Genomic DNA, 11,938 nt, shown 5'->3' on the forward strand with positions numbered 1-11,938 from the left:
GCCACTTTGGCTTATTTTTTGTCCTTATTCAAAAAAATTTCGTATCACTTGGCTTATTATCATTTTTTTGGAAATTATTGCATCCTTACGACAAGAGAAATCTAAAAAGTAAAAAATTTTGACCGAAATCCAAATTATTTTGAATTAAAAAAAAAATTAAATAAAAACAAAAAATAAGCAACTGTACCTTATTTGTCCAAACCGGCCTCACAAATTTCACCAACCGAAACATGTCCCTCTTCAACTACAAGCTTCACCAACTGCTCCACCGCTCATTCGTCACCCCTTGATTTTTCTTCTTTATCCTATCTTTCTCTCCACTAACCCATTCCCGTCGCCACACACCCCACCTCTTCCCCTCCGCATTCAGTCACCTCGCTCTTCGCGAGTTCTACCGGCTCCTCTTCTGCTCAAATTTCGGTCCAGAACCAGAGCATCACCATCCGCAATGGCCACTGGGTAAGTGGTTTTCCGAACTCGCGTCTGTTGGTTTTGCTGGAAATTGTGGCAAATGGACGAGAACGTTGGAGCTGAATTTTTTTTTTCTCTGTTCTCGGTCTTTAAATCAGGCATTTCTTTAATTACCTCTTCCGGGTTCTATAATCTAAAGGGAATGACTTCGGTGTCTCTGGTCATTTTGGGCATTTTGGGACACCGTAACTTTTGGCTTAACAAAATCATTACGACTATAACCAAAACCATTACGAGCATAACAGAACCATAGTACAGAACCATAGTAACGCATAACCAAAACCATAACAAGGCATAACATTGGGTTTAGTTACGCCTTGATTGTTTTTTTGGATATTCTTTGGTTATGCCTTATTTGGATTCTGTTATACTTGTAATTGATTTTAGTTATGCTCTTAATGATAAAGTTATGCCAAAAATTACGGTGTCCCCAAAATGACCAAGGACACCATAGCATCATCCCTAATCTAAACTATCATGTCAAACCTTTGAAGTTGTGCTGAATACGCTCATATATCAGATTTTCTGATGGTATCCGATCAGAAATACGCATTGTTCTTGAGTATAGCTATGGAATTAGTGATGCTGTACTTAAACTTTATGATTAAACAATGCACAATACGCCTGTTTGTTTGACGGTACTAGGTAAAGATAGATATAATCCATACGGGATTAGCAGTGGTGAAGTAAAAACCCCGTTTAGCTAAGCGTTTGTCCTCCATGGGGTCGCATATTCGAAATTTTGAATCCCACAGAAGCCAAACTCTACAAACCTTGGGGCCACCGGAGGGGTTGCCCAATCGTTAAACTTTATGGCCCAGAATTATTCGAGGTGCGCACAAGCTGACCCGGACATTCGGTTATAAAAAAACTGTGGTGAAGTAAAAATACCACACCCCACGATATTGTATATTTCACGCATCGGGCTTATATAGGTGATTCGTAGTTGAATTTGGAATAAGAATTTTGACTAGAAACTGAATATGTTGTTCCCTTGGGTACATTGAATCTGATGCTTACATGATTATATCGGGTTACAACTGGCCTGCTGGAATTATATAATGACTTCTATAGGTCTACTTATGGACAATTGCTAACATCTCTCTTGCAGAAGTGTGCAAGAGGTTCTGCCACCTGCTCTTGACTCTACCTCAGACCCGCCCGCAATATTTGATGGGACTACACGGTTAGTTCTGAATTGACTCACTTTTCTTGGGTTGTTGGATTTGAATTGGGTTTTCGTACTTTTACGGGATGCATCTATGTGGTTGTTGAAATACCCGTGTGGATTTTACAGTTTATGAATCAGTTTATATACAATAAATTGACCATGTGATGGGGTGTGTTTTCTTGATTGAAGGTTGTATATATCCTACTCGTGCCCCTATGCACAACGTGTGTGGATTGCCCGAAACTGTAAGGTTGTGTCCAAAACATTTTGTTATTTGGGTTTCTCTGTCTGCATGTGTGACAATTATTGGCACAAATTTACAATTTGTGTGATGTTGGGGAACAGGGATTGCAGGACAAGATAAAATTGGTACCTATTGATTTACAAAACAGGCCAACATGGTACAAGGAGAAAGTGTACCCTCCAAACAAGGTGAAATCGTCTGAATTCTTCTGCGCTTTACGACTACTTCGATGTACAATGTAGATGATTTTATAGGATATATTATCTGATGCGTGAAACAGTTGGTCTGATGCCTCTAATGCTTGGTTTTCATGTTGAATGTGAAAATCTGTAAAGTTTTTGTGGGTTTGAAATGCAATGTATGTTTAACGCTTGATGATTTAGGCCCCATTGCATAAACATAGCTTATTTGGATTAGGTGCATATTTAATCAAGACACAAAATAAGTAAAGATTCAGAGACAAAATAAGCAAACAATCTAATAACAGATGTTCACCAAACGGGGCTTTGATACCTTTGTATTGGAGAAGCCTATAGGACCATGGCTTCCTCCCTTAGGACCTGTTTATGTGGCAAACGTAAACTGGGCTTGGATATCTCTGTTTACAGAAAAGATGAAATTGAGATGACTCAGAAACAGCCAAGAATTGTGTATTTTTAAAAACCATCGCTTCTAGAGATAGTCCAACTTTCTCTTCAAGTTTTTTTCAATCAAAGTGTTAATGCAGGTGCCATCGCTGGAACACAATAATGAAGTCAAGGGAGAGAGTCTTGATTTACTTAAATATATCGACACTAGCTTTGAAGGGCCTTCCCTTTTCCCTAGTGTAAGTTTCACTTTTTTCATTTTTAACTCTCTCTCCATTGCATGAAATTGAGCTCATAATCTTGAGAATGCAGGATCCTGCTAAGCGACAATTTGCAGAGGAGTTACTCTCATACATAGACTCATTTAATACAGGAGTGATTAGTTCATTCAAGGTTGAAGGAATGAATGATGCTGGTAAGTTGAGCACCTAGGCTCTGGTACGGACCATATGGTTTCTGTAAATTTCGAATTAAGTCATGTTATGTAGAGGCCGGGACACACGCGATGCCTACAAGTAGAGTTTGTTAAAATAGGCACAAATAACTTCTGGCTTATTCTTAGATCAGTTTGTAATGTCATATTACCCTTTCGTGACAAATAAACAATGTTCAATAGAGGCCGGGTCACACACGATGCTTGTACAAGTCAAGTTTCGTTAAAATAGGCACAAATAACTTTTGGCTTATTCTTTGATCAAACGTAATGTCATATTAACCTTTCGTGACAAATAACCTATAGTAAAATGAAAAACAAGAAGGGTGGACAGAAGGTTGAGAGTGGGACTACCCTGATATGGTGGAAGGTGGGTGTTTTGCAGACATTTTCCCTTTTAATTCATGTGCAGAAGTTTTAGGGCAGTGAACCAAAGGAGAGAGAGAGATGGTTACAAAAATTTGGAAGAATTGGAAACTGAATGTGGGAGGAGTTAGTTTGAGCGTGGACTGAAGGTGAAGTGGGTTAATTGCTGTTTCTGTCCCTCTGCAGATTCTTTCTCAAGTCTCAGTGTGGTTAGTTTTGAGAATTAGAAAATTATACACCACCTCTTTTTGGAGGACACCACCAGGTGTAGCTCCTTTATATTAGGACAGATGTATTAGAATAGGTTTCAACCAAGAAATAAGAGGTAGCTATAGGTGGCTTGTGCAATTAGTGAATTAGAGGTAGAAGGTATATATTTTTTTGGGATTCTTGTCTACGACAATACTTTAACATGAAGGACACTCCTATTAGATAGTTTACTTTAGATATATCATGAAAACTCACAAACTCAATGTCAAAATCAAATGGTAAGCTGTCAAATCTAAATTGACATTTTCACATTAGTTAATAGTGTCAAATCCCTGAATTTGTTGATCAAAAAGAAAATCCCTTCATTTGAATCCCATATCTATCCAGACAGACCCTTAAAGATATCAAGGTACTTGCTCTCGAAATATAGATGTCTAACCATTATATGATTCTGCAACAGATGCTGCATTTGATTACTTTGAAAAGGCTCTTTCAAAATTTGACGATGGACCTTTTCTACTAGCTGAGTTCAGTCTCGTAAGTGAAACCCTGCATCTGTTACTGTCATTTTGTTTTTGGATTTTTCCTCTTACCTACTCAACATTTTTTGGGCTGCTGTCAAACACTGGTCTATACTCTTCTACTGGTCTTTTCTCCTAATTTACTTATTCTTACTTATACTCTTCAGGTGGATATAGCTTATGCCCCTTTTATTGAAAGATTTCAGCCCTTCTTGTTGGATGTAAAGAAGTATGATATCACAGCAGGGAGGCCAAAACTGGCAGCATGGATTAAGGTAAGACTAAAAATCTTCCTTCTCTGGTGGCCTTATATTTATCTGGAATTCCAGCAAATTCATGGCCCTTCTCATTAACAAGGATGTGGCTCTAGATTGGGTAATCCAGTCAAGTATGATGGTTTAATTAAAGGAAATAAAAAAGGTCAGACAAATGAAGTTCGTGTTGAAGACGAGTGGGATGCAACGTTTAATGCATAGTTGGTGATTTCTTTTCTTCTTCTTTGAACTTTGGTGTAGGTGGTGACTAGAAAGTGTAAAATTGTGGTTATGGAGTATGAACCATCTTTCGCTATCAATATTATTTTTCTTCCCTGCCTTCTCTTTTTAAGAGGAGGTTTAGACAACATGCATATAACCCAAAATCGTTGAACTTGAGTATGTTACCCACAATGGGATAGTGGACTCATTTGGCCCTTAGTCACTTACCATTTGAAGCCAAGAGGCCTTTGATCCAATGGCATCAGGGGGTGTACACAGGTGCTAGGAGAAAGGAGGTCAGGAGTGCAACTCCTCTTCCAAGGTGCTAATCTAACTTATAAAAAAAAAAGGGTGTTAATCTAACTATTTTAACAATACAAACTTTCGCCGATCTCAAAAGTCGCTTACCATTTGAAGAGACCAGCATGTATCTTTTTGGCTAGTGGAAGTGAGGACAAGTATTTATGTTGCATATAATCTGCAAAACAGGCTGAACTGGAATGAATCTTACAAACATCACTATGACTTCCACCAAGACCGAGAACTTACTATATAATTCAATCGGTACTTGTGGTGCTTAAATGATTAAACTCCAAAAGTATTTTGTGTATGAATTAATAGGTGGTGTATCAAGAGTACTTATGGGAGTCCATTTGTCGTTGTTACTTTTCAATGGATTGGATTGGATACAAAGCATATCAAGAGAACTTAATCTACAGCAATCGTAACATGCCTGGATTCTTTTGTAGGAGATGAACAAGAACGTGGCTTACAAACAAACCCAACGCGATCCAAAGGAGCATGTCGAGTCCTACAAGAAGCGTTTCTTGGTATTCCTTGCTTTCCCTACTTCTACATGAGAGATTGTATTTTTCTGAAGTTTTCTTGGCGATTGCTTTGGGGAATGACTTCAGATTTTGGTGTCTCAAAAGTTGTGCGGTTATTTTGTCATCATTTCTTCTTCTGCTTTTGAGAAACAAAAAAAACTTTGAATATTGCTCAAGAGCCGATTATGAAAAGCATCAGTTTTGATACTTTCAAATTCTGATTTTCACAATTATGTTTCGTAAAGCTAAATTTTTTGATAAACACCTCTTCGGACTCTCCATTTTGTTGAAGGAACCCAGCTAAGTTCTCGATCCAATTCTCTTAATTCTCTTTTCATGCAGGCTCAGCTTTGAGTTCGCAGAGCATGTAATTCAAGACAGCTTTGCATATGTAAAATGGCTCTAAATCAATCTCGAAGTATGGGTTCAGGAACCTTAATAATGGTATACGATTCTGTGGTTCAAGTAGGAGTCATGCCCTGAAATGCTGAGAATTCTGATATTAATAAGTCAAAAAATGCCAGTACAATACAACTAAAAGTGCATAGATTTGGATACAAATATGTCCTCACGATATGTGACCTCGCATCTATTGTGTTGGATTCACATGCATTTGACGGTTTCAGATCTATGAACTTCTGAATGTGTTTGCAATAATGTTGTTAATAAGCAGATTGGGCTATTACTTGCAGCGCTGGAGCACCACTACTTGTTCTGGTTCTTGATAAAATATGGTTAGCTGAGCTGAGCTCACCACTACTCTCTCTCACACGCGCACACACACACGCACACACAGAAATGGCGGACAAACCTGAGCTGAGCTGCCGACCCATTTGTAAACGACAACGAATAAGAAAGGTTGGGGGAAGGCGTTGATGAGGAAGAGCCCCACGAGAAGATAGAAACTCCCAAGTTCTGGACTTCACTGCTCCCTATCATTACTAGCTAGTGCCTATTAGAGTTAAGAAATTTTTGAACATCTTATTAAAAAAAGTATGGAGCCACCATTGCCGTTCCCGATCCTCGAATCAACATCGATTCCCCTCCCTGCCCCCGATTCCCATGGAGTTTATCCTCCATCCCCGCTCCAAATAAGAAACGATGATCTGCAAACAAGGAAAGAGATCCAAATACTGTAAATAAATAAATAAAACCCTTACTTTAATCCGCGAACAATCATTCTATAAAGCTAAATTTCAACATGCATTTTTCTAACAAAAGCCCAAAACAATTCGAGCCATTCATTTTTTCTTAACATGCATTTTCCTCCACAAGTAACTCATTGCGTAGCAACCATAGTGCCATACCATAATGTTCAAACCAAGGGAAACTAGTTACAACCCAAAATGAAACATAATTCTTCAACCCTTAACAGAAACGAAACTAGTCTTGCTTCATAACAAAAACTACATTTTCAAAAGACAAAGCAACATCATCATTAGCCATCAAAAAGCATCATTTCCATCCTTTTCAAGCAGCGGATGCAGTAATTTCATCTCTTACTTCGTACAACATGTGATGTAAAATACAAACATATTATTGCTCTCTAGTTAAATATAATCACTTGGGATGATTATGAAGTCAATAAACTCTTACCCGATCAATAATCATCAACACATGTTACATCAAACACGCGCTCGTCAATATCTGTATCCTCATCATTCATAATTGGGAAGGAGATTCTCGGCATTATTTGCATGCCTTGAAACATAAGAAAACAATGGTTGTATAGAACGTTAGCAAATAGAAATGACATAAAAACAAAAACAAAAAGTACGGAAAAACGGAAGAGTAAAGGAAGGAAATCCCAATCCCATCTTCACAAACAGCATTCAAGTTTGATTTTCCAAAAAAGGGACAGAGAAAGAAACTAAGAATAAAATGTACAAGTGTGAAATAACATCTCTATTTGTTTTATACTACTAAACAAGCTTAAATCCAAATCCATATATTACAAGACGATTTACTTCAGAAATCAAGGGAAATAGAAAGTAGGGAGAAAATTATTTGAAACCCTGGTGGGAATCTTGATGACATTCTGATTCTGTACAAAAAAAAATCAAAAAATTATTTTTTTAAACTCATTATTTGTAAGCTAAAAGGGAGGAAGCGTGTGCCAGTATATGTAGGTGTACCCTGCACGATTAGTCATCCCAGTCCTGAGCTTTCACTTTTTTGGATATTTTTCCCGTTCAAATTTTATCCATGTCCAAGTTTGGACAGGAGGAGATAGTCCAATAACTTGGACTGTCCTGCAATTAATAGTTTGAATTTACTCAAAGACTAGGTTCTGTTTGGATAACAGAAATTTTCAGTAGGAATAGAAATGTGATTAGGGAAAATGACGGTCCAAGACGTGTTTTGATAATTAATACCCACTAACGACATGTTGAGAACATTTGTTAATGCTAAAAATGTTCTTGGCGGGTATTAATTATCAAACACGTCATTGGCCGTCATTTTTTCCCATGTGATTACTAAGAATCAAATTCCTAGCAATTTTATTGAGTGGGAATAGGAATATGATTAATAGGAATGAAATTCTTAAGAATACTATGCCTGAAGTAATTTCATTCCAGTGTTTGGATTAATTCAGTAATCTTATGCATGAATCAATTATTTTAAAAATTTATCAAAGTCAATATTTCATTTTTTTATTGATTGAGCAAAGAATCTAAGATTCCCATGGGGTAAGAGAGGAATCACATTCCCATTCAATCTAGTAATGTGATTTCTGGTCGGATGTGTCGAATCACAATCCTATTCTTGTCTCTCTCAAACATGGAAATCCTGAGAGTGTGACATCACAGTCATGTTCTTGTTCATTTCAAACGTTGAAATCATGAAAGCATGGTGTTACATTCCCATTCTTCCTTAAGATTCCTGTCATCCAAACTGAGCCTTAACAGAAAGACTAGATTCTCCACGCAAAGAGTCTTTGAGCAAATTCAAACCATTAATTTTTCAATGTGTGGTCCATATTTGAACTATTTCTTTCGGCCCAAAATTTGGACCAGGCAGGATTCAATTCCTTTCCTGTTTTATATAAAACGTGGAAGGATCCATAATTTTCAAATAAAATAATTAATACATACATTTTTAAAAATTTATTTACAACAATATAACTTAATAGTAAATGAGATCATTAATTTAATTCAAATAAATTGAAAAAAATTATGTATAAAAATAGTTTTTTATTTAAATTTGGGACGTAAGGAGTTTTTTTTTTTTTGTGTGTAAGTAATGACATTCGGGCCTAGTTTTTTAAAAGTTCTAAAAGTAATAATTAATTTTTTCCCCTTTGTATTTTCTGAAGGAAAAAAATTCTTTATTGATAAACTTTGTATTTTGTGAAGGAAAAAAAATCTCTTTAGTGATTGAAAAAAAACCTCTTTAGTACTTTCAGTATTTTTAGCACTTTTAGGAAACTATACTCAATTTGGCGTGCATCAATTTAACTCCATGAGCACTAGCTTTTTAGTATTAAATTAAAAATGGAATGCAAAATAACTAATAAAAATACTTTTAGCTTTCCAACAAAAAATAACAAAAAGACAAATTGCTTGTATTTTGTTAAACTTGTGTAATTTGCATATCTACAAATGAATACTTTACATTCAAATTGGTATGAATTCAAAAAATTATGAACCAGTACATTTTATTTTTCAATTAGAATATGACACGATTGTTTTTTGAAAAATAACAAACAATTAAATGGGAATATGTGAGGATGCGAGTAATTTAAAAATTCTTATGCGTATATGGGAATTTCAAAACGGGACTGTTCATTTTGAAAATCAATCAACATTAAAGAATTGAACATCAATTTTCCAACAAAAGAACAATCTTATGGCAAAATTTTAATATCCAGTTCCATTTGTCACTTGTTTTGATCCCACAAGAACGTCACGATATAAAACTTATTATGTGATTTAGTCGTAGAAACAAAATACAAAACGAGAAATTTTGTGTTCAAATTTTAATGATGGGAAAACTACTTATACATTAAAATTGTGGTGGTAGCGTGAGAAGGATTGAAACCTAGCAAATGGCTGTCGGGCCATTGAGTAAGGATTTGAACACAGGAATGACACTTTTCGACGAGGGTTAGTTGTTGTTGGATATTATTCGTAAAAGTTTAAAGCGGGAGGTTATGTATATGTATTTAAAAAATTTGGTTCTCCATGTGCGTTTTTTTGTTAAACTTTTTAATGCTTGATTTAACTCTCTTGTAGTCTTCTAGCAAAAGCCACTGGGATATTGTTATTTTCATCCAAATTGTTGAACTTTTAAATAGTGATTTCTACATAATCTGTGTAAAAATTAAGTTGAACGAATACTAATAGGTTCCTCATCGAATCCCAGTAATGTAGGAAAAATAAATCATGTTAAAAACTTTGTATGGAGGTGGCACGGTGGCACTGGCACCTACCCGACCGTCACCGGCCTTGTGGCTCCGCCACTGGTCAGGGACCTCGGGGTAAATGCATGTCCACTTGTCCTACCTTTGTGCATCAACGTCCAACGAAAATTGTAAAGACACTGACGGTGTGTGCATTGACGGTGTATAAATCGGCACATGGGGCCAACTCTGGATTCCGCACGAAAAATTCAAGCTGTTTAATAAATTTTAAAAGAAATCGAATAGGCCTGTGAAAATTCATCGTAATTGGATATGTTTAGGTGTTCGATTCAATCTTCAAATTCTTCATTTAGATTACAAGTTTATCCAATTAAGCTGAGTTTTTATCGGCCCACTCGATTTTTGTTTATATTATTGAACAGCTCGAATTTTTTGTACAAAATCCGAAGTGGGTTTTGCGTGCCGGTATCTGCACCGTCAGTGGACGCACCATCGGTGTCCATAACAGTTCTGAAAATCCAAGTGCCGTATTTGATTCATCAAATTTAGTTCGTGTTAATGTACTCCGTAATTTCTCTATAGGTGTCAAGTAGGAATTATTCACAATATTAGGCGGCAAGGTGCTATAACAAGAAAACAGGTGGCATAGCCATTCATGTCAGTGATGTCACGCCAGCGGCCAAGGACCAATAAGGCGAGGCGCTGTGGAGGTTACTGGTAAATACACTTTTCCTCCCAAGTATCGTGAAACTTTTACTTCGGCTCCTCAATTACTCCATTTTTTCAACCTGGTTCTTAAATTCTCCGCCATCATTTTCCATCCCCATCCCCGCTCGAAGTAAATTTTCTGCTCCCTGGAGTACAACGCAGTGTTACCTACGTGGTACTCCCAAGTTGTGACATCCCGACATTGCTCAACGGCAAACCTATAATTTATTAATGTGTTATTTTGTGTTCCTAAATATGGCCCGGTGGTAATGTAGCACTCATTTATAGTGTGAGATCCAATGTTCAACTCTTGTGAACAAAAGATTGCCCCTCCTTGTAATCAAACAAGTACTAAAGGCATCTCTAGTGGGGGTGGTAAGATGTGAGAACCCACCTCTTGGGCACTTGTCCCACATCGGGAAATTCTAAGAAGTGAATAAGGTATATAAGTGATTCCGGCTAGCTATTGTATAATTTGATGTTAGCCTTTTAAGTCACGTGGTTAGGCTAAGAGTTATCAAGTCAGCTGGCGCGAGTCGTTACAGTTGGTATCGGAGTACAACCTTGGTTTACATGGTGGGGGCCACTTTTAGAATCTGGTACGAGCACATTGATTGTGATGTACATAACTAAGTGCCACACCATGACCTTCGGGGGAAGGTTAGTGCAACGAAGATGTTGCATCATAATGTGAAGAGATTGTGAGAACCCACCTTTTGGGCACTTGTCCCACTTCAGGAAAGTCTAAGAAGTGACCATGGTATATAAGTGATTCTGGTTAGCTGCTACTGTATAACTTGAGATTAGTGTGAATATGGTGTATAAGTGATTCTGGTTAGCTACTATATAACTTGAGGTTAGCTTTTTGAGCTATGTGGTTAGATTAAGGTTAAAAAATTACCTAACTTAATGGAAAGGCTAGCAGTTTGATCAATAGAAGAACAATCAGAGAGTCTAGCTGCTCATCCTCCCACGCAACCAAAGAAAATGCCTCCACATGTCTAACTAAGCTCATTCCGATCTTCCAAGTGGGTTTGATAAATGCTTGGTTAACTCTAACTAAAACTAACTATTGAGATAACTATACACTTGTTAGTAGCTAAAAAAATTGGAAAAGATAGAGAGAGACAAGGAATGAGTAAGCACAAAGAAAAACGAAAGGTGCGACTGAGGTGGGCCAGAGGATGTGAGAGAGAAGGGAGAGACGAGATAGTAGAGAGAAGAGAGGAGATGGGTGGGTCCAGATGCATACATGTATGTATTTTTTTTTTTTATCTCTATTGTTATTTTTTTTGATAAGTTTTTATCTTTGTTGTTAACTAACACTATCACAGGTCTTAATTACATCACTACAATACATATTCATTTCTTAAATTTATACACTCTTAAGTCTTTACATGCAAAATTGAGACCCACATTGTACATTTTTTGGGGTCATATAACACAAACATTAAAACAAAGACACCAAATTCTCTAACATGTCATCGTCTAAACAATACTCCTACAACATAATTTAGGGTTAAAATGACAATACACTAATACTTAAGGGTTAATGTCGTAG

At 36.8% G+C, this 11,938-nt stretch overlaps 1 protein-coding gene across 2 annotated transcripts; it reads left to right on the forward strand.

The window, feature by feature from the left end:
* The first annotated feature begins 206 nt into the window (after window positions 1–206).
* LOC131320132 (protein IN2-1 homolog B-like) lies at window positions 207–5,997 on the forward strand. Of its 2 annotated transcripts, none has more exons than XM_058350728.1 (10): window positions 207–459; window positions 1,583–1,657; window positions 1,832–1,892; window positions 1,988–2,074; window positions 2,614–2,712; window positions 2,786–2,888; window positions 3,943–4,019; window positions 4,171–4,278; window positions 5,229–5,309; window positions 5,649–5,997. In XM_058350728.1, exons 1-10 carry the CDS (start codon window positions 449–451, stop codon window positions 5,658–5,660), a joined length of 714 nt encoding a protein of 237 aa, XP_058206711.1. In that variant the 5' UTR covers window positions 207–448; the 3' UTR covers window positions 5,661–5,997. The 2 variants fall into 2 exon arrangements, with proteins under 2 accessions (XP_058206711.1, XP_058206712.1); XM_058350729.1 differs by having other exon boundaries at window positions 1,586–1,657.
* Window positions 5,998–11,938: the final 5,941 nt, after the last annotated feature.

The sequence above is a fragment of the Rhododendron vialii genome, chromosome 3a, assembly GCF_030253575.1.
Source record: "Rhododendron vialii isolate Sample 1 chromosome 3a, ASM3025357v1".
In the NCBI taxonomy this organism is placed as follows: domain Eukaryota; kingdom Viridiplantae; phylum Streptophyta; class Magnoliopsida; order Ericales; family Ericaceae; genus Rhododendron; species Rhododendron vialii.

Excerpts from the sequence above, each read along its gene's own strand:
- LOC131320132 (XM_058350728.1), top strand. Across the intron at positions 2,075-2,613 it reads AAGTGTACCCTCCAAACAAG|GTGCCATCGCTGGAACACAA; the intron begins GTGAAATCGTCT and ends GTGTTAATGCAG. Across the intron at positions 2,889-3,942 it reads TGAAGGAATGAATGATGCTG|ATGCTGCATTTGATTACTTT; the intron begins GTAAGTTGAGCA and ends ATTCTGCAACAG.